Source organism: Podarcis melisellensis (genome assembly GCF_964234715.1).
Source record: "Podarcis melisellensis genome assembly, chromosome: 10".
NCBI classification, from domain to species: Eukaryota; Metazoa; Chordata; class Lepidosauria; order Squamata; family Lacertidae; genus Podarcis; species Podarcis melisellensis.
This window is the reverse complement of record NC_138542.1, coordinates 55,922,083-55,948,448: the sequence shown is the minus strand read 5'-3', so window position 1 is coordinate 55,948,448 and position 26,366 is coordinate 55,922,083. Positions and strand designations below refer to the sequence as shown.

General features: G+C 44.4%; 1 protein-coding gene across 2 annotated transcripts in view; it reads right to left on the bottom strand.

Moving 5' to 3' along the window:
- Positions 1-26,366, bottom strand: part of SLC13A4 (solute carrier family 13 member 4) — a 38,989-nt gene that overhangs the window by 3,846 nt on the left and 8,777 nt on the right. For both annotated transcript variants that reach the window (XM_081927042.1, XM_081927041.1), the window contains exons 2-13: positions 23,485-23,613; positions 20,906-21,042; positions 19,724-19,905; positions 18,842-18,896; positions 17,026-17,065; positions 15,282-15,359; positions 12,918-13,108; positions 11,132-11,251; positions 5,554-5,655; positions 4,414-4,515; positions 3,306-3,403; positions 1,617-1,747 (exon numbers count right to left, since the gene is read on the bottom strand). In XM_081927042.1, the coding sequence (XP_081783168.1) occupies positions 1,617-1,747; positions 3,306-3,403; positions 4,414-4,515; positions 5,554-5,655; positions 11,132-11,251; positions 12,918-13,108; positions 15,282-15,359; positions 17,026-17,065; positions 18,842-18,896; positions 19,724-19,905; positions 20,906-21,042; positions 23,485-23,613 (1,365 nt within the window). The remainder of the gene's footprint in view (positions 1-1,616; positions 1,748-3,305; positions 3,404-4,413; positions 4,516-5,553; positions 5,656-11,131; positions 11,252-12,917; positions 13,109-15,281; positions 15,360-17,025; positions 17,066-18,841; positions 18,897-19,723; positions 19,906-20,905; positions 21,043-23,484; positions 23,614-26,366) is intronic.

Sequence of the window (26,366 nt, the reverse complement as noted above, 5' to 3'; positions counted from 1 at the left end):
TCTCCAGTCCATCAGCATCTTTTCACGACATCAGTCTCACTACTCTGCAAGAATACATAATGGACTGGCCACTACACTGAGTTGAGCACATATAACTGAATACAGTGGTACCTCAAGTTACAGACGTTTCAGGTTACAGACTGCTAACCCAGAAATAGTACCTTGGGTTAAGAACTTTACTTCAGAATGAGAACAGAAATCATGCAGTGGCGGTGTGGCTGCAGCAGGAGGCTCCATTAGCTAAAGTGGTACCTCAGGTTAAGAACAGTTTCAGGTTAAGAATGGACCTCCAGAACAAATTAAGTTCTTAACCTGAGGTACCACTGTACCAAGTTGGGCTATGTGGTCTGGGTTCTGCTAAATTAGCAGAAGATAGCACAAGGACCCTCAATAACACAATGGGGCTTTCCCTCATCTCTGCCCCCACCTTCCAAACGCCCTGCTTGGAGATACTTTCTCCGATACCTTCCTGTCATGGAGCAAGAGGAGGCAGTGGGCTTGATGCCTGGTGGAGAAAGAGAGTTTACATGGGCCAGAAGCCAGAGAAAAGACATTGGTTACTATAGTTTTCTTAATAATTGCAGAAATGATTATATTTAGATTAAAATGCTCACAATAACTTTTGTACCCCAAGTAGGTTTTCCTCATAAATTTAAGATGACCCTACAATTCTGATTTGGCAATCCCTGTACAGTAATCAATTTCTGCAAAACTGTATGTGTGCTCTTAGTATAGTGCACTCTTGCATTTTTTAAAAAGTGGTTCAGAATAGTGAGTGGGGGATCTCTCATCCTAACGGGAGATTGCTGAAAGAAATGATCTTCATGTTGCTTCCACTTCAGTATGTTTATGTTAATCTTGCCTTCAGAGTAGAGTAGGGAAGCGGGGGGTTTTGTTTTGCTATTTAGTTTTAGCTATTTACTTGTTTTTATCCTGTATTTTATTCTGTGAATCGCCCTAAGATCGTATGATGGGTGGTATATAAATCTAATAAATAAAATAAAATAATAAATAAATAAAAATAAACTAAGGATTGAGCCTGCAGCCACCAGGAATTCTTTGGCATCATGCTTTTGGTCTATTGTGATTTTACTAACTGGATTGCATTAACATTCATTTAGAATTTTTGCTCAATGCATTTTTTTATGTATTGCTGGAACCCAACCTGGAGATCAGGTCAACATGATGAAGGGTGGTGTACAAATTAATAGAATTAAATCAATGTTTTTGACCCACTCCTAAATTCGGGAGGGACCGAGGGTCTCAAAATGGGGTGAGGATTTCCAACTGCAGGCAATTCACTGCAGTGCTGAATTCACTTCATCTCTAACTGTGACTAGGCCCCAATATTACAGTGAAAGTCATCCAGCCATATAATGTCAGTCCAGTGTCATAGGGACATCTGTAGAACAGGAAGGAGAAAAAGAGAGAGGGAGGAAGCTCAAAGAATAGTATCTTAGGGGCACCAGAGAGAGTGAAACTGAGTGACTAGGGTGTGTGTGACCTGAGATAAAACAGCATTCTCTTGAAGAGAGATGCATCATTGTTAAGGAGCTCTGACGTGTGTGGATCCCAGTTTTATAGCACAGGAGGTTATCTGGGGATAATGGTGTTACCTTGCATCCAGCTGCTAAAGCATAACCTCCTCCAACCAAGACCACAATCTCCCAGGGCATGGTTTTCTCAAAGTCCTTCCAGGTGATTATTGGTTCCCCTGCGTTGACATTGGTGGAATTCGGAACATCTCCTGCATCAAAGGAAAACACACATAGAAAAATAAAATTGTCATTTTCCCAGGTTCTTTTGCAAACTCAGATTGGCGTGGAACACATTGTCAGGAAATGTTCACAAAGAAACACAGAGTCCTGGAACAGGACTGACAGGAATGAAGACATCCTCCCTCTGCATTGCTTGCTTGCTCTGAACTTTTTTAAAAATAACAAAACCCACAAATCTAGTTAGAAACTGGAGCCTATATGAAACCGCATACACTGAGGATGTGCCGAAAAAGAAGGCTTGGGTTAAAAGTGGTCTCACTTAGGAGTCGCAAAAGGCCAACATTTTCTTCTGAGGGGCAAATTGTTGTTCCTGTTCTGCTTTCAATTTGCTGAAGTGAGTGTGTGAAGCAAACTGTGATCATGCCCAGCTGAAACAAGCCTGGAGAATCTGAGGTAAGGAAGAGGCAGCCCCTAAATTGTGGAATCTCCCCCCTCCACCAAAAGGTTTGTTTAGACATTTAGCTTCTGCAATATGCTGAAGATACACCTCTTTAACCTGGCCTTTGATGCTATATATTGGAAAGGGAGGTTGATGGGAGAAAAGAGCTGAGAAAATGGAAGCTGACCCCAGCCAGAGTCTAGTGAAAAGAAAAGCTTCAGGGAAAGAAGTCTGGCCCTCCTATAAAAAGTAAGAATTTATTAATCTAGCAGAAGACCACTACCTTCTTTTACAGCAGCCTTACCCAATGTTTTGGACTACAACTCCCATATAGCTTAGCCAGCATGGTTGTATGATGCTGGGGTTGATGGGAGTTGTAGTCCCAAACATCAGGAGGGCATCATTTTAGGTAAGGCCAGTGTCAGGGAACTGCCATCAGCTCAGAGGCGAGAGATGGAAGGGCAGTTGTGTTACAGGGAGCCTCCGAAAATCTTGCGAAGCAGTTCCTCTTCCGGTGAGGAGGAAAGCCCCACCTCCAGTGGAGAAGAGGTGCAGCAACCAGGGGATGCTAGGGAGAGCCTCAACACCAAGCCGAGCAAACCGGAGAGGCGGGAAGTTTGCCCCTGCCAGCGCCCATTCTGTGCAGTAGGCTCTGGTGCAGGGAGGGATGGAAAAGGTTGGGGGCGACGCGACTTTTATGCTGGGGGAGGTACAAAAACCGACCACTCCCAGATTCTTCTAGCGACTGAGCCAGACATGAACTTACAACGCTCTTCACTGTAAATAGTTTGCATGAAGAATAAAGTCTGGAAAAGACAGGTTGGAGTCTTGCCTGTTTACTCTCGAGCAACCACACCATCATCTGACAGCCAGTTTTCAGGAAAGCCTCAGAGTTCACAAGCAAACTAGAATGCAAATGGCTGGAATTGCCCCCATGTGGTTATTCATCATACATCATTGCCTCTTACCTACATATGTTATGCAAATGCTCCCAATGGGAGCTAATCTGGAAACAAGTATTATCTGAAGCTCACTGTTGTGACCGATTTGAATGTGTGAACTCCCCTGCAGGTACTTTGTGTGTGGCTGGAGACCAAAAGGAGCTAATACAAGATGTGTCGAGTGCTCTTATGTTGAGTCCCTCATACCTTTCCCCTTCTTTCCAAAGCATGGCTTCTTTGCTGGAATCAAGAAGAGGAGGAACCCAAGGAAAACAGAGACTGTGGCATCGGTTCGATAGCCTTTCCTAGGGAAAAGACATGGGAGTTGTTTATAGAAGGCAGGGAAAACAGACAGCAGAGATCTGTGTGGCTCCTCCTGTTTCCTCTTAATGGCTTGTTGCAAGTTCTACTGGCATGCTGCTCATGTTCTTGCAGTTTTTAGACTCCATGTTACATCCCCAAAACACCATGCCACATTTTTTATACATGTTATAGCAACAGTAACACCAGGGTGGGTCCTAATATGTCAAAGGCCATGACACAGAGATGTGTCTTCAAAATGCTAGGAAAACTACAAAACGAAGGTGCCAAATCTACCTCTGTGGTAAGGGAATTCCACAGCATGGGGGAAGCCCCAAAAGATGACCTCTCCAGAGCTGTCTTCCCTCAAATCTCTGAAGGTGGTACAACAACAAAGGTGGTCTCAAATCTTACAACCTGAGAGGGTCTGGAGGGAAGGAGATGGTCCTTCAGATATTTGGGGCTGAAGCTTCACATATGTATCCTCAGAAAAACTGAAAAACTACGCTTGTAAGCTGTGCCAGCGCATTTATCACCATAAATGGCTTAAGTGCAGCATAGACCGAAGGACTTGCCCACAAATTTATTGAAAGCTGCACACATTATTATAGCTAGGAAGTGGAAGGAGCAAGCATAATTTAAGTGGAAGAATGGTATTAAGAAGTGTGGGATACATCTATTAATGATAAATTAAAATGTGTCATTAAGGGTAGATGGAGAATATGCAGGAGAAATGATTCTGAGGAGATATGGAGGGTGCTTGTAGAATTTGAACTGTTAAAATGGAAAGGGGTCAAAGCATCACAAGAGGTGTTGAAATTTTGGGAGGTTGGATAGTTACAATAGAATGCTCTCAGTGGTGGTGGGGTGTTTGCCTGATGTCAAATGTGGCGCAGGAGGCCTCATTGACATTTCAGTATTAAATATGGCACCAAATATCACACGGGTCCTTCTCACCCACACTGCCCCTCCCAACTCCACTTGGAAAAGTTATTGCTATGAAGTAGGAACTTACTTTCCAAAGAAGGACGACCAGCCTGGGATAAATCCAGGCTCCCTTGTAAACCAGAGCAAAGTCATCAAGATGAAAAAGAACGCTGTCACCCATTCTGGATAACTGGAAAGGAAATGGGACAAGGGGAAGCATTTAATACTAGAGAGGCCAATAAGGAAATATTTTACCGATTAGCAGTTAGCGTTTTTTTTTTTTTAGTTAAAAAAACAAACACTCAGCTCCTCAGTTGACAGCTGTGCATGTGTAGCAACGGGCAATTTTTCCATCCTCTCAGTTTCTCATTTTCCCAATCTTAAATTCTCCACATTAGTTTATGATTTTTTCAAAGTAAAGAGTCTGCCTGAAAATCCATCAGAATTTATTCTAATATGCACCTTTTTGTAAGCAATTCTTTTCTAGTATGATCATTTCTACAAAGCAGGTTCCCCTAATATAATGCATTTTTGTATGTCATGTTCATTAATGTTAATTATATGCTTTTCTAGCTGCACTCTAACTTGATACATGCATTTCTGCTTGGCTGGAGAACTGTACTGCAAAATTCAGAGAAGTGTGAACTTCAAAGAACACCTGAGTTTTGCTTCATGTAATGTTATAGAAAATACAAATTATGTAACTTTGCCTTTAAATGCAAATTGAATCAAATTCTCTGATGCCTATGCATGAGAAGCAAAACCTATACAGTTCTTCAAATATTTAAAGCACTAGAAGACAGAACAGACTCAAGAGGTAACAAAGGCAGTTTCTGTATACCTAGCCAGACCATTGGTTCATTGAACACAGTATTTTCTACGCTACCTGGCAATGGCTTTCCAAAGTTCCAAACAAGGAAAATGCTCAGTCCTACCTAGAGATCCCGGGGATTGAACCTGGGACCTTTTGAATGCAAAGCAAGTGCTCTACCACTGAGCTACAGCCCTTCCCCTTGGGTGGAAATGGAAGGGAAGCAGATTGTGGCTGAAGCTGAAGAGAAACTTCGTACTGATAGGAGCTGTTTGACAGACTGACTTGGGAGGTGGTGGATCTCTCCTTTGCTGTAGATATTTAAGCAGAAACTAGACAGGATGCTGTGAGTGCTAAACCTGGTGATGTTTAATGTCCTTTCCAAAGCTATGACTCTATGATTTTACCTAATTTTACCTAATATTTCCCAGTTTCTCATATTCTTCCTGGATTCTCTTCTCAGACATCTCTTCCCGTCTGGTCTTCTTCTTCTTGCTTAGTGAACATGTCTCTTTAAAACTGAAAATAATGTGAGGCATGGAAACAGAAAGCAATTAGAGTTGTGTAACTCGGTTTGCACCAAATATTATCTATTTTCATCACTCAACTTGAAATCCATATACTGGATAAAGGTGAGCCAATTACAATTCCTCTCTCAAACCCACCCAAACTGTACCATTTTTGGGTGGTAGTGAAAATAAAAAGGGGTAGATCCCCTTCTGCATAGTTTCTCATAGTTTCTGTGGTTTCTCTTCACAGGTGGGGAACCTGTGGCCTTCCAGAAGTTGCTGGACTACAACTCCCATCAGTCTTAGCCAATGTGCCCCAAAGTCAGGGATCATGGGCATGTAAGGAAAAACTGTAACTGTGAGTAAACTAAGAAAATCTCTTGCAGATACCCCACAGAAATAAATGGGATTTGCAGAGCAGTGTGCAATATACAGTGTACTTTTACGCAAAGACTATCACATCCCCAAAGTGAAGCATGGATGACAACACTTCTGTAGATGATCTGCACAAAATAAGGCAGGGGTTTTTGCTGTTGGCAAACTTTAATTTGTTTCTTTGCTCATTCCCAATATTTCAGGGCAAGCCCTCCTGATGTATCTCTCACACATGATGAAAAACATAAAACACACCTAAAAACATATTTTAACAATTACAGAGATAACCATTTAAACCAGGGGTAGTCAATGTGGTGCCTTTCAGATGTTTTTGGATTCCCTTGCCCCAGCCAGTCTGACCAATGGTTGGGAATAATGAGAGTTGTGGTCCAGCATCACCAATCCGGCCCCTTATATTACATGTATTTGCATGACTAGCAACCAAAGGATGATGGGAGTTGTAGTTCAACAACATCTGACTAACATGCTGGCTACCAATAATTTAAGTGATTAAAATACCCAGCCCAGCACCTTAACTAAAAGCAAATTGAAACAGAGATGGCTTTTCAGATGTTCTTGGAGTCCAGCTCCCACCAGCCCCAGACACAGCAGCCGATAGTCAGCACTGAAGGCAATGCATCCAATATCATCTGGAGGGCCAGAGATTCCTCACCTCTGAGCTAAAATGAGCTGGCCCCAACATCTCTACCACCTGTGTTTTGCAAGAAATGGTTCTGAACACAGCATGAAAAGCTGGTGCAATCTGCACCTGAGCAAAGAGCAAATCACAGTAAGCCCCACAGCACTCAGGTCAGGACTCTAGCAACAAGACTCTACCGCAGCAGTAGCAGCTTATCAGAAGAAAGTACATCAAGCCAGCTGGCCGCCGTTCTTGAATACTGCTGATGCAGCTGGCCAAAAGGCAGAACTTCAAACATAATGCCGCTGTTATTCTCCAAACTCCACTGACTCAGCAATCGGTCAGGTGACTCACGGAATCGACAATGCTTCTCCATTCACGATAAACCTGTTCTTGCTCTTTAGCCTCCTCAGGAAAGGGGCAGCTCAGTAGCAGAGCACATGTTTTGCATGAAGAAACCCCCAAGTTTGATTTCCACTTAAATGGTCATGGAGCAGACAATGAGAAGCACTTCTACTGGAGACCTTCAAGAGCCACTGCTGGTCAGAGCAAACAACAAAGGGCTAGAGCAGGGATAGCCAACACGGAAACTGTCAGACTCCAACTGCCATTAGTCTCAGCCAGCATAGTCAATGGTCAGAGATGATGGGAGTTGCAGTCCAGCCATCAGGAGGAAACCATGTTGGCTACCACTGAGCAACAACGTGGGATGACACAGCTTCATGTGTCCTTCTTTCCGAGCGCACAACTTATTGGGAAACAAGGCATCATTTGGGAGAGCCAAGACATTCTATCTCCTAGCCTCTGACTCACTCACCCTCAGTCAGTGAGTTTGTCATCACAGCCAGAAAATATATATTCATTTCTCTGAATCAACAACACCAGGGAATCAAGTCTTGGCTAGTTTTGAAGCTTCACAGGAGTGACCCTATTTACAGGGTAGCTTCCTCCTCTGGTGCGTCTTTGTTTTTGTACCTCTTTGTACTTCTTCAAGCAGGATTCCACCACAACCCCTGCTCCTCCATGCTGCAAAGAGCAGCTGGAACCAAGGAAAAGTTGCCCTTGATGCAGCCTCCCACAAAGTTGGCTAATTTTGTGGAACCAAGTGCTGAAATCCAGTTACACAAAGTACCTGGGGACAAGGACACAGAACATAAAAAGAAGCTGCTGCATCAGACTAAGGGCCAATCTAGTTCAGCATCCTGTTCTCACAGTGATCCACCGGATACTGCAAGCAGGAAGCGATCACAACAGCACACTCTTCATCTGCGATTCCCAGGAAATGGTACCCAGAGGCCTACTGCGTCCAACAATGGAAGCAGAACCTAGCTATCATGTCTAGTAGACTCCAATAGCCTTATCCTCCATCAATTTGTCTAATCCTTTTTTAAAATCACCCAAGTTGGTGGCCATTACATATCACTTATAGGTGCAATAGGTAAGGTAAAGGGACCCCTGACCCTAATGGTGACAACTGTGGGGTTGCAGTGCTCATCTCGTTTTACTGGCCAAGGGAGCCAGCTTCCGGGTCATGTGGCCAGCATGACTAAGCCACTTCTGGTGAACCAGAGCAGCGCATGGAAACGCTGTTTACTTTCCCGCCGGAGCGGTACCTATTTATCTACTTGCACTTCGTGCTTTCGAACTACTAGGTTGGCAGGAGCATTGACCAAGCAACGGGAGCTCACCACGTCACAGGGATTCGAACCACTGACCTTCTGATTGGCAAGTCCTAGGCTCTGTGTTTTAACCCATGGCGCCACCCACATCCCTATGGTGCAATAGTTGTAGTTTAATTATGTGGTTCTCAGCAGGGTAAGTGACCTACTCAACTAGGGCTCATCATCTTCAATTCTGGGTATTGCCATGCAAGGTCCAGGTTTCTTTGCCTGATCTCTGGGTGGCAGGTGAATCAAGCAGGGCGTCCCAGCCTTCTTTCTCCTAACCTGCCTAGCCTGACTCCTTCTTGTGCTGCATTCACACTCTCTTGCCTCCTGCCCTTCAGTTTCCCTTTCCTCTTTAAAGGGGTCTGGCCTCACATCTGGCTCTGCCCTCTACATACTTGTGACAATTCCAAAGCCTCTTGTTGTTATCTAAGTCAATCTGAGGTAGGAAGGAGCGAATCTGTCAATTCTGGTTTCACTCAGTTTCTCATTTTTCTAGCCTTAAATTTAGTTTTCCACATGAGTTTGCAAATTCTTTTTAAGTTCTCACGAAAAGTTATGCGCATTTCTTCTAGAAACATTTTTTGCAAGCAATTTTCCTTAATATAATGCATGTTTGTATGCATGCACAATTTCTTTATGCCCAGTTTACGCAGCATATGCATTTTTGTATATGTTTACCTGACCGGAGAACTGCATTGCAATATTCAGAGAAGGGCAAATTTTTAAGGATGACTATGAATTAGGTCGATTCACATTCAAATGTGAACCGAATTGAATTTCTTCCCCATGATGTCACGCATAAATGACAGTGCCCATGCCACACTGGGTTGATGCTGGCAATGCCAGGATGGCACAGGGGCATCTCACCAAACCCTGACACTGTCACGATAAGAATCAAGCTTCTGCTCAAACAAACCCTGTTCCAGAGGACCTTCTTGCCCCCATCTTCTCCCTTGCTTTGTCCTACACTTTTGACCCACTGTCTAGGTCAGAAAGAATAGTCTTTGGTGTCTTCACATATTCCCTCCTCTTGAACTATTGCAGCATCAGGTTTCCAGGGGAATATATTCCTGAATGAACTGCAGTAAGCAGGAGTCAGAGATTAATGAGCCTCAGAATCCACTAATGTTTCATAATAAGTTGCTAACGCTTTAATTCCCTTACGGATTTTTTTAAAAACCAACCCTTGTTAGAGAGAATATTTGGAACTGTAATGTGGAATGCAAATGCTCTTTGTGAAAGAACTGTGGATCATGTTAGGACTTGTCGTGGGATTATAAATTATTTCTGATTTACTATAGCCCCCCCCTTTTTTGCTAGGGAACAGACAACTTATGGGACTGAATGGTAAAGCGCATGGAACAGATCCATATTTAATGCCAGAAAAAGCCAGGGGCAACCAGAGTTTTTTAACATCTTCCAGCTATTCATGTACTAGCATGAAAACTATTTCTTTATTTAGCATAGTTCTCAATGTGACTTGAAGAACAGAAGGCTCTGTTTTTTTTTTAAAAAAAATAAAACCTCCAAATATAATTGATTAATAAACTCAGGGTCATGAGCCCTACATTGGGCAAAAGATTCCTGAATTGCAGGGGTTGCAGTAGAGGAGCCTCATGGTCGATTCCAACTCTACAGTTCTATGGTTCTAAGGGAAATCTTCACCTGCCAGCAACATGAGGACATGGAAGTTGCTAGGCAGATATCCTTTGGCAAAGAATTCCAAAGAGTGGGTGCCAACGCAGACAAGGTACTACCTTAGATACCTTCCAATCTTTCATCTGAGGAGCAAGGATACATGAGCATCTCAACAGTCAACCAGAACAAAGCTGCACGTTTGCAAGCACATGGTGCCCGTGAAAAGCCAACAAACAGGACCTGGGAACAACAGCATGCTTCCCTCCTGCGATTCCTAGCAACTGGTATTTAGAGGCATACTGCCTCTGACAGTGGGACCAGAGCTTAGCCTCCATCATGGCTAGTAGCCATCAATAGCCCTCTCCTCCATGAATTTGTCTAATCCTCTTTTAAAGCAAGCTAAGTTAGTGGTTGTCATGGGCCAGGAGTCACCTTCATCTGCTGAGCAGGAGCAAGAGGCAAAGTGACTCCACCCGCTACTGATCAGCCTTCTTGTTCCTAGTGAGAACCAACTGGCTCCAGCTTTCTTAAGCAGGGTTTCGAGCCTCATTCAGTTGCTGGAAACAACATTTGTCATTACTGGTCAAACCTTGCTGCTTCTTGCTTCTCGTGACCTTGGACCCTCAGCTTTCTTGACCCCTGGACCGTCTGACTACATTGGCCTTTCTCAACTTGTTGGTCCCCAGATGTTGTTGAATTACAACTCCCATCACCCCTAGCTAGCAAGGCCAGAGCTCAGGGATGATGGGAGTTGTAGTCCAACAACATCTGGAGACCCACAGGTTGAGAACCACTGGACTACATGAACTGAGATACTCCTGACCTTAGGACTGGACTGGACCTTGTATATGGACTCTGCCTTCAGGCAAGTTCCCCCCTGAGACACAGCTGGTTGGCTGGTTTCTCCCTCCACTGAGCTCTGCTGTGGCTGGCAGCACAGGACTATGACAGTGGCTATTACTGCCTCCTGTGGAACTGAGTTCCATGGTTTAAGTATGCATGAATCTCCCAACATTCAGCTCCATTAGATGTCTTCCCATGACAAAAGTATTGGACATCCAATGATGCAAAATGGTGGACATTTCTGTGAGCTTCTGCATGCAAAACATATGCTCTACTGCTGAGCTGTGCTGAGCTTTTACGAAGATCTTGCAGATCCCACTTACTTGCATCCAAGGAAAAGCCAATGCATCCAAAACCAGGTCAGCACCAGCATGATGAGGGAGATGGGTAAGCTGAGTAAGAACCAGGTTCCAAAATTCACCACTTCAGCATTGGGATAATGGCTGTAATGAAATCAAAAACAGCCACTTTGTAGTATGCTTTTTCAGGCAGCATCAGGGACCTATACGATGCTTTTCCCTTTTCAAGTTCACCTTGTGTACTGCCTGCTTCAGGATGCCTTTAAAATACCAAGTAAACAAACGAACAGCCTCCAAAAAGATTAGTATAGCTCAGTTGGTTAGAGCATGGTGCTAATAGTACCAGTGCTGCAGGTTTGATCCCCATATGGGACAGCTGCATTGCAGGGGGTTGGACTAGGCGATCCTCAGGATCCCTTCCAACTCTACAATTTTATTATTCTATGAAAAGTCTTCATCTGCCAGCATCAGAAGGATAAGGAAGTTGCTATGCAGAACTCCCTTGACATAAGTTCCATAATAGACAAGTCAGAGCATTAGTTAATTTCGCTCCGTATTGGTGACTCCGACTCTCCATAAATCTTTCCAAGTCCTACCTGGATTGAACCTGGCTCCTTTTGCATGCCAAGCATGGGCCATAACACCGAGTTTCAGCCTTGGATGTGTAATCTGTGAAATGGCCTTCAGGGTAACCTGAGAGATAGCAAGTGTTGGCTCTTTGGTTGGCTGAGCAAACACAATAGGTTCCATTGTGGAGAACTCTATATAAGAGATCTTGAGGGGGCGGGGGGAATTCAGAGCACCGTCCTTAAATTCTGTTTTCCCCTCTCAGGCTTCTATTCCCTCCTCCTCTCCCCCCCTTGCTAATCGTTAAACAGTAAATTTGCATGAAAATATTCATAAAATCAGATCGTTTTTCTTTTGAAGTAGTTTAGGCATGCCTTTGGCTTCATTAATTTCCCATCTATTGTTAACATAATTTGCTACATTAAAAAGCATAATGATGTTGCACTTGGAAGATTATTACTTTGCAGGGGGAACAAATCACTAGAACAGATGGAGCCGTCCCAGAAACAAAAAGATTCCCCCCTCCCTGCCGCCACCTCCCCTTCAATTCTAGAGCCTGTAGTGATAAAGAATTAGAGAACAGCGTAAATAGAAATGAAAAAAAGAAGCCTGTTCCGTCTAGGGTACGGTTAAAAAAGCGGTGACAAAGTCCGACGGTTCAAATGTGTACTTCAGCAAGAACTCCCTCTCTCTTGAGGAGCCTGAAACAGGTCACTATTTCTCAGTCTTTGCTCACCATCTGTTATACGGGGACTGTCTTTGCTTCCTTTCAAGGCTCTTATAAGGGTCACCAGGAACCAGCTCCATGGTGAATGAATGACCGCCGGGTGTGGAGCACACTTCCACCTGCAGACAAGCCATAGCTGTCTGAACTCCATGCCCTCTATTTAACCTTTGCTCTCTTAGTGGTCTGCCATGCCCTGTCTGTGACCTTTATCTCCTTTGCTATACATTGTTCAAGGGGAAAATGGCGCGGTGGAAACAGGTGCCAAAATAACTTTATACCACCCCACGATCTCAGGATTGGAAGATGTGTAAAGGTCACAGTCCAAAATGTATCTGACTGGTTTTGCATATTGTGCTAATAAAAAGAGCCTCAGCAGAGCTAGCTGGCAGCTTGCTTGTGCACAGCTCACCTGCATTGCCAACTCCTGCCATTCACTTCAGATGGCTTGTAACCACACCAGGTTACCAGGTCTATACACTGGTCTGGCTAAATGTGCACTGCGCATGCATTACTCACTTGTTGAAATACTCCAGGAAGATGAGGTTTGTGGAGGTGCCTATGATGGTTGTGAGTCCCCCAATGGTTGCCGCGTAGGAGATGCTCAATGAGAGGCACTTGCAGACCATCTGATCATGCTTGGTTGGGTACCGAGGCTTACTGCTTAGGTCTAAACTTTGAGGCTGAGGTGGCAGAACAAGGATCTGAGCCTGTAAAGAAACCACATCATTTAACACATGTTTGTATATTGTGACTTTTGGGTGTTGTAAGCTGCTTTGAGACCTACACCGTGAAAAGCAGGGTGTACAGTGGTACCTCGGGTTAAGTACTTAATTCGTTCCGGAGGTCTGTTCTTAGCCTGAAACTGTTCTTAACCTGAAGCACTTTAGCTAATGGGGCCTCCTGCTGCCGCCGCGCCACAGGAGCAGAATTTCTGTTCTCATCCTGAAGCAAAGTTCTTAACCTGAAGCACTATTTCTGGGTTAGCGGAGTTTGTAACATGAAACGTATGTAACCTGAAGCGTATGTAACCTGAGGTACCACTGTACATTTTAAAATTGATCCACACCAACCAGCACTGCAGAAAATCACAGGGCAGATATTGTTAAGCATAAATGGTTTAATTCACACTGAAATAGGAATGGCTATGAGTATTGGTGAAAGGGTTTAACTGGAAGTTTCCACTGAAGCTAAGTTAAGAGCAGAAAGGGCTCTCTGAGCTTCATTGATAGGTTGATAAATATGCTTTCTGTGTACCAGGATGCCTGTGTTCTGCAGACAGCTTATTTTCTCTAAGAACTAGAAAGATTCAGAACAGGTGTCTTCTCCAGTTCCCTGAAAACTGCTTCGTCAGTGACAGAAATAAAGGCTCAACAGTAATCAGGCTGCAGCCTTGCGGGAAAGATTCAGTTCAGACGGGTTTTGTTGGGAGCTCATAATCCTCAAGTCACGTGAGAAGTCCATGGCAATAGTTGGCAGACTTTCCGCCTCAAATTAATCATGTCTGGAATGGTCTTGGGCAAATTGCTCTCTCATTCTCTCAATCTAACATTCATCTCTCAAATGGGATGCGAGCCAAGCCGAGCGCCACATGAGCCTCAACACTTCAGTAGGGGCTGACATTGAAATGGGTCTCCTTTAAAATATTTTAGTCTGATCAACACTGGGTGACTGAGTCTTCCAGCTGCCATTTTAGTTCTCCACAACGCTGAAGAGTGACACTATAGTATATGACAGACAAATCATCTGGTGTTGATGACTAATTAGGAACACTGTTCGGCTACAACATAAGTCAAAGAAGGGTGGGGTTATCAACACAGGAGAACCCTGCAACAGGGCACTTTGTCAGGTCAGGATCCAGCCCTACATACTGAGGGAAATATCACTTTATGATAGACTGTTTAATATTAAGAAATAGTAGGAGTATTATGCACATGAAAAGTAGTGGCATATCCCACCACTTTCATGGTGGGATCAGACCAGAAATGAATGAAACTTAGGACAAGGAGCTTAGTGCTTGCCAGGGTGAAAGGGAGTCAGCAGACACCATGAGCCCTTCCAATATCATCGCCCAGGGTGGTGTCCTGCTTGAGGATACTGCCAGATGCTGGGTGTGATGTTTTTGATGTATTTCTTTCCCCCTTTGGTTTTAATGTATTTATGTGGGGGGGTTGTTGTCTGTTTGCTTGTTTACAAGTCGCTTTGGGTTGCCTTGGGCAAGATAAAGTGACTAACCACTTTAATAAATAATAATAGGGTTGGAAGAAGCAAGTTGCCCTCACTGGTTTCATCACCCTGCTTCGTACCCTGCAGGATCACCCCGAGGTACAGAGGTCCAAGGGAAGGAAAAGAGCTGGAGAACAGAGCTGGAAGCACAGTGCTTCTTTGGCAGCATCTCAAACATTCCCGAGTCTTATGCATGAGGAGGAAGCAGGGCTCTAAAGGCACATGTTCTGGATCAGGACTCTGAAGTTCATAGCTGTCAACATTTCCCCCTTTTTAAGGGAAATTCCCTTATTCTGAATAGGATTCCTCGCAAGAAAAGGGAAAAGTTGACAGCTATGCTGAAGATAGGTCAGGTAAGGTAGGGCCACAATACAGATTAAGCTGCCCAGGCACAGCCGAAGCATCGCTGAAACAACATCTGTCTTGCTGTGCTCCCTGGGGCTCTGCACTGGACAGCTCCCATGCTAAGCTGAATGTTCCTATCCTGGACCCCTAGGGACAGCTTTCGAACTGCATAGCTGCAGTGGCAGGAACAGAGCAAGTAGGCCACAAACACAAACAGTCCCTGTCACCAAATGTTTTGCTTTTTTCAAGCAATGGTGCTAAATGAACCTGGGGTTATTCATTGTCCCTCTCAATAACGGAGAATGTTCTTACCTGAGGCAAATGCTGCCCGTTGGTTTTGGAGCTCACACTTCCAATTGTGTTGGCAATCATGTGTACGCCGTTCATGTTCTATATATAGGAAGAGAAATCCCCCTTCATTAGAAAACAACTCTTTCAGTGCCATTCCAGGACACCACCTGGATGGAAGCCAGTTTGAAATTCCTGTGTGGATATTTCATGTTATCGGAAATATTCTGTGCAATTCACTGGCGGAGGAATGGAGGAACAGGGGTGGGGGAGTGCACTGCCCCCTGCACCATCAGGGAGGGGGGGTACCATCGCGGCCACCCCCTGGACACGTGCCATGCAGCCCCCCACTGCGCCAGGTGCCACACCCCCGGGAAGCATGCCACACCGCCTAGGACACACACCAGCCACACACCAGCCTGCTCTCTGCCCCCGGTGCCAGAGCATGCAGCTTCGCCACTGGTGCAATTACAGAAACACTATCAAAGCTGCTGCCTGATCCAGTAAAAAATAAGTTTTGATGTAGAGTAGATCTTTTCAAGTCAAGACAACACTTACCAAACAATAAGGGCCAAATAAAATGTTATTCTTAATGCACACCATGCAGCCACATTGACCAGGAAGTCAGTGGGTGGATCAAAGTGCATGAGAAGAGGAGGGATTGTGTGAGCGCAATAATTTTATGTAATGCATGGGTTGGCAAGACATCCCATGCTTCTGAAGGGGGCATTTTTTCTCTCGGGTGTGGACAGGGCATGAGACAGCCAGCATCAGAACATCCTTTCTCCACTTTTGCCCGAAATAGAAAAGGTACAAAGAAACTGACTGCTCTTCAAAAGTTACTTCCTTTCCCATGCTTCAGGAGATATGTTTGCATTTTGTATTAAAATTCTACATGTGGGTTTAAATTATAACCTAAGCAGGCATCTCTACTTTTAAGCACCAAGGGATCTAGAAGTGGAGTGCTAATGGGGACAGGATTAAGCCACCTTCAAGTGTTTGCTAGTACAATTCTTTCGAAAATCGGCTTTTGCCAGCCCCCTCACAGAACCACTGCTTATGTAGTCACCTAATACCCAATGTTAAGTATTGTAATTATCAGGTAGTCACTTGATCATCTGAAACCTTAAACACCTGGTGACTCACAACAAGAGAGGTTCTCCTGCCCTCCCCCATCTCCAAAGAGCAATCACTGCCTATAAGAAAAAAATGCTTCCATTTGTGGTTAGTGGATTAAAAGGATTGTTAACACATTCCCTGTACATTAGGATCAGAGGCTTCAGGAGGAATCGGATTCTGTTCCCTGACTACTGGTAAATCAATCTACCCACACATTAATGCACACTGCTTGACCCAAAGGACGGGGGCAATGTTAGCCGGCCCAATAAAAACATTGTGTAACTGGCTTTCTCTCTCAAGCTTTGTGGTACCTGCAGGCTTGCTAATGAGAGTGTTTACATAACCTCAAACATGATAAATTTCAATGAGGGTAATTCGTATATTCATCAATTAAGTCATTAAGCACTAAGAGATCAAGTTTTGTATGTGAACATGGGAACTGGAAACCACCAACACATTATATCTCCACAATGGTAGTTGTGGATGCCCCCCGGCCTAAAGTAAAACTGTAGCACAATCTGGGGAAGATATCAAGGCACCAAAGAAATTTCATTAGACCAAGTCAGGTCACTGATCCTTACGGGAGGCCAGATATGCCAGTTTTGTTCTCAAATCAAGTTGTTTCTCCCTAAAAAGCAAACAAATATACCTTGGAATGCATCAGAGAGCTGAGGTCAGCAGTTGTAGCACTGCAAAAAAAAAGGGGATAATTAATGTTGATTTGCCGCTGTACAATTGCATACCATGCAAATGAAATATGGCATTCTAGATGGGGTCATCCAATTCTATGCTAACAACTATCCAGTAAAGAAGGCTAGGCTGACAATAATTGGCCCAAAGGAGTTTCCTGGCAGAGTAGAGACTTGGTTCAAGCCAGATCACCACTGTAAGAACAGTGTGGCTTTTCTTTTCACCCAAGTGTTGTCCAGTTCTGAGAAGGTACAATGCTGGAATGGGAAACCAGTTGCTTCATGTGGAGTGGGGCTTCCAATGTTGCTAGACATGGCAGGAAGGAGTTGCCCTGCACCAGTTTCCCCACCACTGAGACTAACATCATAATAAACCCTTATACCATAGTTCCCAGGGTTCTTTGAAGAAGACCATAGCTTTATATGAACTTCCCTAGATTGGTAGGTTAGAGATATGTCCATGGCACCACCTCTTTATTTTACAGGAAAGTCACAGGTTGAAATATGAGAGATGCCATAGCTTTGCTTCTGTTTGCCTAGCTCTGGTTCTTAGCCTGCTGCACCGAACCAGTATGGTGAGTGAGGAGCTTGCCTGGGCAAGAGAAAGGGAGAAAGGAGGACCGGTTTCATTTCTTCATTCTTCTCCTGGGCTTTTGGTGTTCCGTACGCTGATTGGTAAGTCATCTTTAAAGAGAATGGGAGAGTGGGCTTTTGGAATCAAGATAAGGCCCATGGGAAGGGGAACCAGTGAGCTAGTACTTAGCTTCTGTGCATCTCTCAGGATTCCAACCTCCCATCTTTGGCAATCACCTGTGAGAGGTTTTAGTCCAACTGACAATTGTCCCTGTGCTCAGAGAAGCTTGACTGCAAACTGCTTCATTCTATAAGCAAACTGAGCCCTCCAAGTCATCCCACCAGCCCAGCCAATTGGTGTTTGCCACCACAAACACATAATGTATATACTGACTGTAGGCATTCATATGTATGCATTCACCACCCTGGGACCTTCTGGCAATGGTCAGACTACAAAAGCTCTAAAATAAGCAAATGATGTGAAAGAAAAGCAAATTACTTGGCTGCATCCACACTATGCCTTTAAAGCACATTGGAAGCACATTTCCCTCCCTCAAAGAAGTCTGAGGTTTGTTAAGGGTTGCTGGGAATTGTAACTTTGTGAGGGGTGAATTACAGGGCCCAGAATGATTGTTTGGGGTGTGTGCTTTGAATGTACTTTAAAAGTATAGTGTGTACACAGTCTTAATTTCCACTTGAAATAATAATAAATAATAATAATAATAATAATAATAATAATAATAATAATAGCTGTTGATTAAATGTCTATATCACCCTTCATCCAAGCATCACAGGGTGGTTTACAATACAATAAATAAAATAAAATAAAATAAAATAAAATACATAAGGTAGTAACATACAAAAATGATACCCCACCCCCCAGTCTGAAATGCCATAGATTGTTTAATTAGCCAAAGGCTGGGGAAAAGGGGAGTGTTTTCACCTGGTGCCTAAATATATGTAACAAATGAAATGCCACTCTGCACACAAATTTCCAGCCGCCACCACTACCACGAACCATTCCTAAGTGTGTCTGCTTCATGTTATACATCCCATTATATATTCCCTTAACATCTAAAAACCCTTAAAATAAAATAAAATCTTTGTGATCATGCCATTTGCTGGTCCTGCTTTTATATTTTATCTCATTGTGACCTGAAAGGGTTCAAATGTCCATTAGAGCTGGACGGGCTTCATTCTTACTCCTCGTTGATGAAAAAGAGCTCCAGGGACGTTTGCCCGCGCTTTTCGCCGAGACCTGTAGCAGGAGAAAAAGGGGTGGAGTGGTGGCGTCTGTTTCTCCTATATGCATTTCAGAATTTTTGTACACTAGGATTGGACTTAGCCTTCAACCCTTCCCTCCCTGCTTAAAAATGCATTTAAATAAGATAAATATAATTATGAGTTACTAAAAAAATCAAATCAAATGAGAGTGTTAAATTATTTCAAAGATTGCTTATCCTTATATAGACCTGTTCGTTCATTTAGTTCATCTAGGGAAATTATACTCATGGCACTACACCCTACAGAATATCATAGAGTGGTGACTCCAAAATGAGCATTTCCTGCTGTTGCCCCTGCACTGTGAAATGTCCTTTCCTCTGCCATATGTGGAACAGCTCCAGACATCTTATAAAGACTTGACTTTTTGCCTGGGCTTTCCCAATTTGGATCCAGTTTTACAAGTCTCGAGTCCTCTGAATTTCTGTTCTGTTTGCTTTTGTGTGGGTGCTTTTATACTGCCATTTCATTAGTTTTGCGCAGTAACACAGGAAGCTGCCTTATACCGAGTCGGACCATTGGTCTACCTAGCTGAGTATCGCCCACATTGATTGGCAGAGGCCGTCCAGGGCTTCAGTTCAGGTTGTCCCTCAGCCCTACCTGGAGAGTCAGAGGGCTGAGCTTCTTGCATGGAAAACAGATGCATTGGCCCTCCCTTTGGTTGCGTTATTGTTTCTGTTATAATAATATATTGCTTGTTTTTTAGACCGGCCACACACTGACTGCTTAGAGATTTTTGGAACGTGAAGCGGATTGTAAATGCTTATAAATAAATGAACAGAAGTGGGTGTCACCATCATGTACCTATAGTCTCCCGTTCTTCCAGGATGGTGTTGCCAGCGGTACCATTCATCTCGCGGTCATCTTCGGCATTCACTAACTCCTGCAGCACTGCTTCTACAATGGGCATCACCATGGCTGTGGTGGACGTGTTGGAAAGCCACATGGACAAGACAGTCGTGCAGCACATGAAGCAAAGGAGCAGCCTAGAGAACGGGAAAAGAAAGCCCTTTGGGGGGAAACTGCAGATTCATGAAGGAAAGCCTAGTTTAGATGCATGTGACTTAGAATGAAATGGGGGTGGGTGGGGATTTCCGGAAGCTCTGAGTGAAATCATGCACTTTTGAACTTGCCCTGCACAACTTAAAGAGGTGTCAAAGAGGAAAGAGGCCAGGGTGGGTAGCCCTGTCCAAGTTAAGGGTTGCTCTCCCTTGTGGGTCATCCTTTGGGGGGCAAAGCCAAGGGTGGGATGGGCCAGAGCTAAAAGTGGTTGCAGCAACAGTTGTGGCTCTTTCCTTTGCACAGTAGGCTACACTTGAGCCACGCAAAAGTTGGAGGTCCGACACACACATCACACAAATACACATCTCTCCATTCAGGGAAGCAAGGGACATTATCACACAGTTCAAGGGGAGCGTGGCCTGGAAAGAGTCCTGAGGGCCAGAAAGGGGAGTCTGAGGGACTACATATGACCTATGGGCTAGAAACATCATCATCATCATTATTATTATTATTATTACCCTCCCCAACTGGCTGGGTTGCCCCAGTCACCCTGATCTAAATGAACTGAGAGCAGAAATTAAACCAGAATCAACAAAGCAGTAAGATGACGGACCAAAGAGAGAAGAAGTTGGCAGGAAGAGAAGAATATATTCATCCTGTTGAAGCAGACTCCACACTTGTCCTAGTGATGTATCTGGAAACCTAGTGACTTATTTATTAAGTGTGCGCCTTGCATTCTGTCAGCCCACTGGACTCCTGAAGCAGTGCTCTCGCTGGCTAATAAGCACCACTTGACACTTTAATGACAGTGCTGTGTCTTTCTGTTCAACTGCTCTCCCTCTTTCTGTCATGGGCCAGGAGTCGGCTTCACCTGCTGAGCAGCAGCCTGAAGGAGCAGAAGGCAAAGTGACTCCACCTGCTGCTGGAGGGCCCGTGACACTCTTCCTCTTTCCCTCCATGCTGTGAAAAAGCAGGTTCACTCACATGCCTGGTTTCGCTCCGGCCATCATCACCATGCGCAAGGCGATCCGTTTGTGCAGATTCCATTTCTCAACAGAGGCTGCCACACAAATTACACCCATGAGGAGCAAGGTGGTGTTCTTGATGTATTCAGCAGCCACCTGCAGAAAAGACGAGGTAAGGGTTGATAAACCTCTAGGGAGAGCTGACTGCTGGCAGAGAAACATCCCAGGAGCAGGTGTAGAAACAGCTAGAAAAAGCTTTTTCCTGTCCCTGCCTAGACTTTCAATCATTTTTATTTTCCCCCTGTCCCCTATGTCCCCTGTTCAGTCTGATTCATAAACCACAGCAGAATTAGACTTCTGTCTAGAGCTGGAGAAATCTCCTGGTTTGGGTATCTTTCAATTTCTCATTCTTCCAGTCTTAAAATCAGATCTCCATGTTTCTGCAACAATTTCTGATTTAATTTTTTAAAGAAATCCTTAAGAAACAGGCCCCAAAGTGACCTTTAGAGTCTTAATAAGCTTCCAACCCCAATATCTAAAATGCTGCCTTTCTCCATATAAACCTGCCCAAACCCTGAAATCATCATCTGAAGCCCTTCTCTGTGAGTCACCACAAAGGGCCATTGAAGAGAACAGGCCTTTTCTTTGGTAGCCCCCGATTTATGGAATTCTCTCTACGGGAAGGCCTACCCAGTGCCAACTTTGTCATCATTTCGGTGCCAGCAAATATTTTTTTAATATGCATTTTCATTCCTGTATTACATTCTTGGAAACTGCTTTAGGACTTATGGAAAGTCATCCGTAAATCCAATCAGCAAATCTGCAGAGCCACCCATGCCCCAGGGACACCCAGGCCATTGCTGGCAACGTGTGAACTGGCTACCAAATAAGGATGCTTACAATGTGTTGGCAGCTTTCCCCCCCAAAAAAACTGAGGCTGCGTACACACTACACATGTAAAGAACATTGCATCCCCCCACAAGAATCCTGGGACCTATTGTTTACCTCTCACAGAGTTCCAGTTCCCAGCATCCTTGTCAAACTACAGTTCCCAAGATTCTGGGGGGGAAGCCAAGTGCTTTAAATGTGCTCTGAAGGAAAGGTGTGGATCCAGCCTCAGCAGCCTTAGCACATGGCAGTTCCGGAAAATCAGGGCCAAGTCACTATGGTAAAATGGAAAGCATGACGAAGGTTTTCTCCCCGTTCAAGCTGGAGAAACCTGCTGCCTATTGCACAGAGCCTTGTGCTTGTAAGAACATTAGTCTTTGTTTCTGCCACGCTGCAAAGAAGTATGAAAGGGATAAAGTGGAATAATAAAGGCTTTTGTGCTTCTGGTTGACATGGATTCTTTTCTTTCCATTCAAGAGTACGCTTATTAAAACAATGGTTGCATGTGCTAACCAGGGGTTGGGGTGGAGGTCGGAGAGAAAGGTTATGATGCAGACACAAGCCAAGAAGAGAGAGAAAAGAACATGAAAGTGTCTGTGAGGAACCTTTTCAACCCTATTTTCATATTACATTTGCACATATTTTTTAAAGGAAAATCTACTCTGAGAACTTGTTGTTAATGGGAAGCATAAACACGACGTAAATAATGAATGAAGTGTTCTTTGCTCCGTCCAAAAATACAGATTAGTCAAGGAGCATGGATTTTGCAGTGCACATTACTTAGTCGTAAAAGCAGGTGTTATGTGCTGAAAAGCGACACGTGCGTGTCTGCTGCTCCCCAGTCCTAGGGAGAAAGTAATACAGTTGGCCCCAACCTTCAAATACAAAGTCACGGAATGATCCGACATAATAGAATCACAGCATTAAAGAGATCAATTAACCCAGCTCCCGTGCTCAGTGCGAGATCTGCAATGCAGACTATAGACTCAGTGTTTCTACTCCCTGGTCAATGTTTAAATACCTGCAGCAGACAGCTCTTTCTCTTCCTCCTGAGGCAATTTGTTGCCCTGCCAGATAACTCAGAACATTAATATAATAATAATAATAATAAAAAAATTTATTTATATCCCGCCCTCCCCAGCCGAAGCCGGGCTCAGGGCGGCTAACAACACCAAAATAGTGCGACATTATAAAAACATTATAAAAATTAATTAAAATCAAGATTGATGGCAGCCATAAAGTTTTGTAAAGGTTGCCAGAGGAGGGAGTCAGGCTGCGCCCTAACCAAAGGCCTGGCGGAACAGCTCTGTCTTGCAGGCCCTACGGAAAGATGTCAAGTCCTGCAGGGCCCTTGTCTCTTGTGACAGAGCATTCCACCAGGTTGGAGCCGCAGCCGAAAAGGCCCTGGCTCTAGTTGAGGCCAGCCTAACCTCTCTGTGGCCTGGGACCTTCAAGGTGTTTTTGTTTGAAGACCGTAGGTTCCTCTGTGGGGCATACCAGGGGGGTTGCTCCTAATTAGGGGGTTGCTCCTAATGTTTAGCCAAAATCTGATTCCTTGCCATTTCTGCCCACTGGTTCTATCCCTGCCCAACAGAGAGCACAGCTTCTCCATCTTCCTTATGTCCGCCCTGCAATTATTTGAAGGACCTGCATGCACAGGTGACTCAGGCCCCAGTAGCATGGATAAGAGAAGTACACGTAAAGTCTGACCTCGCTGGATTTCATGACTCCAAACAGTGGATAGAGGAAAGCAGGAACAAGGGCTGCTGCCCCAAGTGGCACTGCCTCTGAAACCCAGTACACTGCCGTCACGATCAGCACATAGCCACACGAGGCTTCCTGAAAGAAAGAAAGGGAGGAGAAAGTCAATTGAGCTGTAGTGAAGCAATGGCATTCTCTCTCACAAGGTACAGTGATGGTTTAGGCAACTTCATGGAGGAAAAGGCTATCAGTGGAAGCTAGACATGGTTTATTGATTGGTTGATTTCCAATATTTATAGAATGCTTTTTGCTATACAATGGTACCTTGGTTCTCAAATTTAATCCCTTTTGGGAGTCCGTTCGACTCCTGAAATGGTTCGAAAATCAAGGTGCGGTTTCTGTTTGGCTATAGGAGCTTCTTGCACTCAATCAGAAGCCGTGGAAGCTGCTTCGGAGATTTGGCTTCCAAAAAACGTTCGCAAACCGGAACACCCACATCCAGGTTTGTGACGTTCAGGAGCCAATTTGTTCGGGAGCCAAGCTGTTCGACTACCAAAGCACCACTGTAGATGGTTGCAAGTTGGTTTACACAACAATCGATAGAATAATCCACCAATTCAAATTATACAGTGTTTAAAAGAAACAGAAACTGCAGGTCCAAATGCAAGGACAATAAATAGACATTGCACAACCAACTGAGAGCATCCTCTAATTTATTGCTACAAGGCATTCCTATCTACTTACTCAGCATGTTTAGGGGAGTTACTTACCAGGCAAATTATTCAGGGCTGATGGTGCTGTGGATGGAAGAAGGACTGAAGATCTGTTGCAGGCAAATTGCTCAGGGGGTTTATTGTTTATTTATTTAGGTCAGTGATGGCCAAACTTGGCCTCTAGCTGTTTTGGGACTACAATTCCTATCATCCCTGACCACTGGTCCTGTTAGCTAGGGATGATAGGAGTTCTAGTCCCAAAACAGCTGGAGGGCAAGTTTGGCCATCACTGATTAGGTGATTTAAATCCTGCCCCTCATCACTCAGACTTCAGGGTGGGTTACAGCAGTGTCAAACCCAATAAACTTGAACATCTCCATCTATTCAGTATATAACTTGGAACTGCCCACACAGAAGACCAGGTGGAAGAAGACAGTCTTCATTTGGTTGCCAAAAAGAATATACAACCTAAGTGCAGTGGGGTGGGTATTTGATAAAGGTAAAGGTACCCCTGCCCGTACAGACCAGTCGTGTCCGACTCTAGGGTTGTGCGCTCATCTCGCTTAAGAGGCCGGGAGCCAGCGCTGTCCGAAGACACTTCCGGGTCACGTGGCCAGCGTGACGAAGCTGCTCTGGTGAGCCAGCACCAACACAGCACACGGAAACACCATTTACCTTCCCGCTATAAAGTGGTACCTATTTATCTACTTGCACTTAGGGGTGCTTTCGAACTGCTAGGTGGGCAGGAGCCGGGCCCGAAAGACGGGAGCTCACCCCGCCGTGGGGATTCGAACCGCCGACCATACGATCGGCAAGTCCTAGGCACTGAGGTTTTACCCACAGCGCCACCCGCATCCCTTGGGTATTTGATAACTGGCTGCTATTGCTGAGAAGACTCTCCATTGAGTTACAATTCCTTCTATGCCAGCATTGCTGAAAGAACTTCCCAAACCAACTTGAAAGCCCTGGCAGGATTATATAGGGAGAGATGCTCCTTCAGTCTGCATTGATGCAGCTGTGTAGAAAGGAGAGTTTCTGGTGTGCAATCCACTTGCTAAGGGGAGCCTATCTCTCCCAACATCACCACCACCTTTATCCTGGTCCAGACAGAGGAAACTGGCTTCATCGCTTGTGTAGATGAAAAACCAGGCCAGGCTGCTCTAGTGGCTGCAGCTTTAGACATGCACACAGCCACTCTTGGAAAGGTACTATAATCTTCCATCTGTAACTTTGTTTTGGTACTTAGCCATTATGTAACTCTGATTCAAACAGTTAAGCTCTCCAGCACAGGGTCCATTATTATTCCTTCGTTAGGGGATCTGACTGTATTAAAGAACAGAGGCCATTTCTCAAGCGCCTGTAGAAGCAGAAGCAATCAGAATTGGCAGCTGCTGTGACCCAAAGCTCTGATATGCATGCATGAAATAAAGGCGTGCGAAAATCATGGGTTGCCCCATTGTCCCCAGTTTAAGAGAATGCAGTCAATGGGCCAAACGCAATGGATGTTTAATAAACTGGCAGGAATGCCTTCTGCTGATTCAGGTTATTTGTCCATCTAGTCCACTATTGTTTGCTCTGACTGGCAGCTTCCCACCAGCTTGAAGCTGATCATTTGTGGACATCGTAAATAAATTGCTGTTTATTCTGTGTATTGGATGTTTTTGTTGGTTTTAGGTATGCTTTCCTCTGCCAGTTTTTGGTAATTTTCTATTGTTTTTGCTTTATATTTTGCAGCTGTTGGCCACCTTCAGCACAGATTGATGGAAATAATAATAATAATAATAATCATCATCATCATCATCATCATCATCTGCCCATTTGGCTGGGTTTCCCCATTCACTCTGGGGAGCTTATAGCATATATAAAAACATAGGAAGGATGGAAATTGAACAAATGAATAGGACTGCACTCAAAATAAGGCTAAGGAGATCATTCCATAACTCGGAGTCCAAAAATATTTGGAGGGCACCAATTTGGGGAAGACTGATTTAAACAGTTGCCATTTCACTCCAGAGCACCTGACTCTATCCTTACGGAATGCTAACCAGGTTAAGGATGTGCAGAGCATCCCTAAGATATGTCACTAGTGTCACTGAAATCCTTCCCCCACTTTGTCTCAATAATCCTCAGAAGTTTCACAACCAAGCAGGAAATTCCAAATTTGCCCTGGGCTTCAGG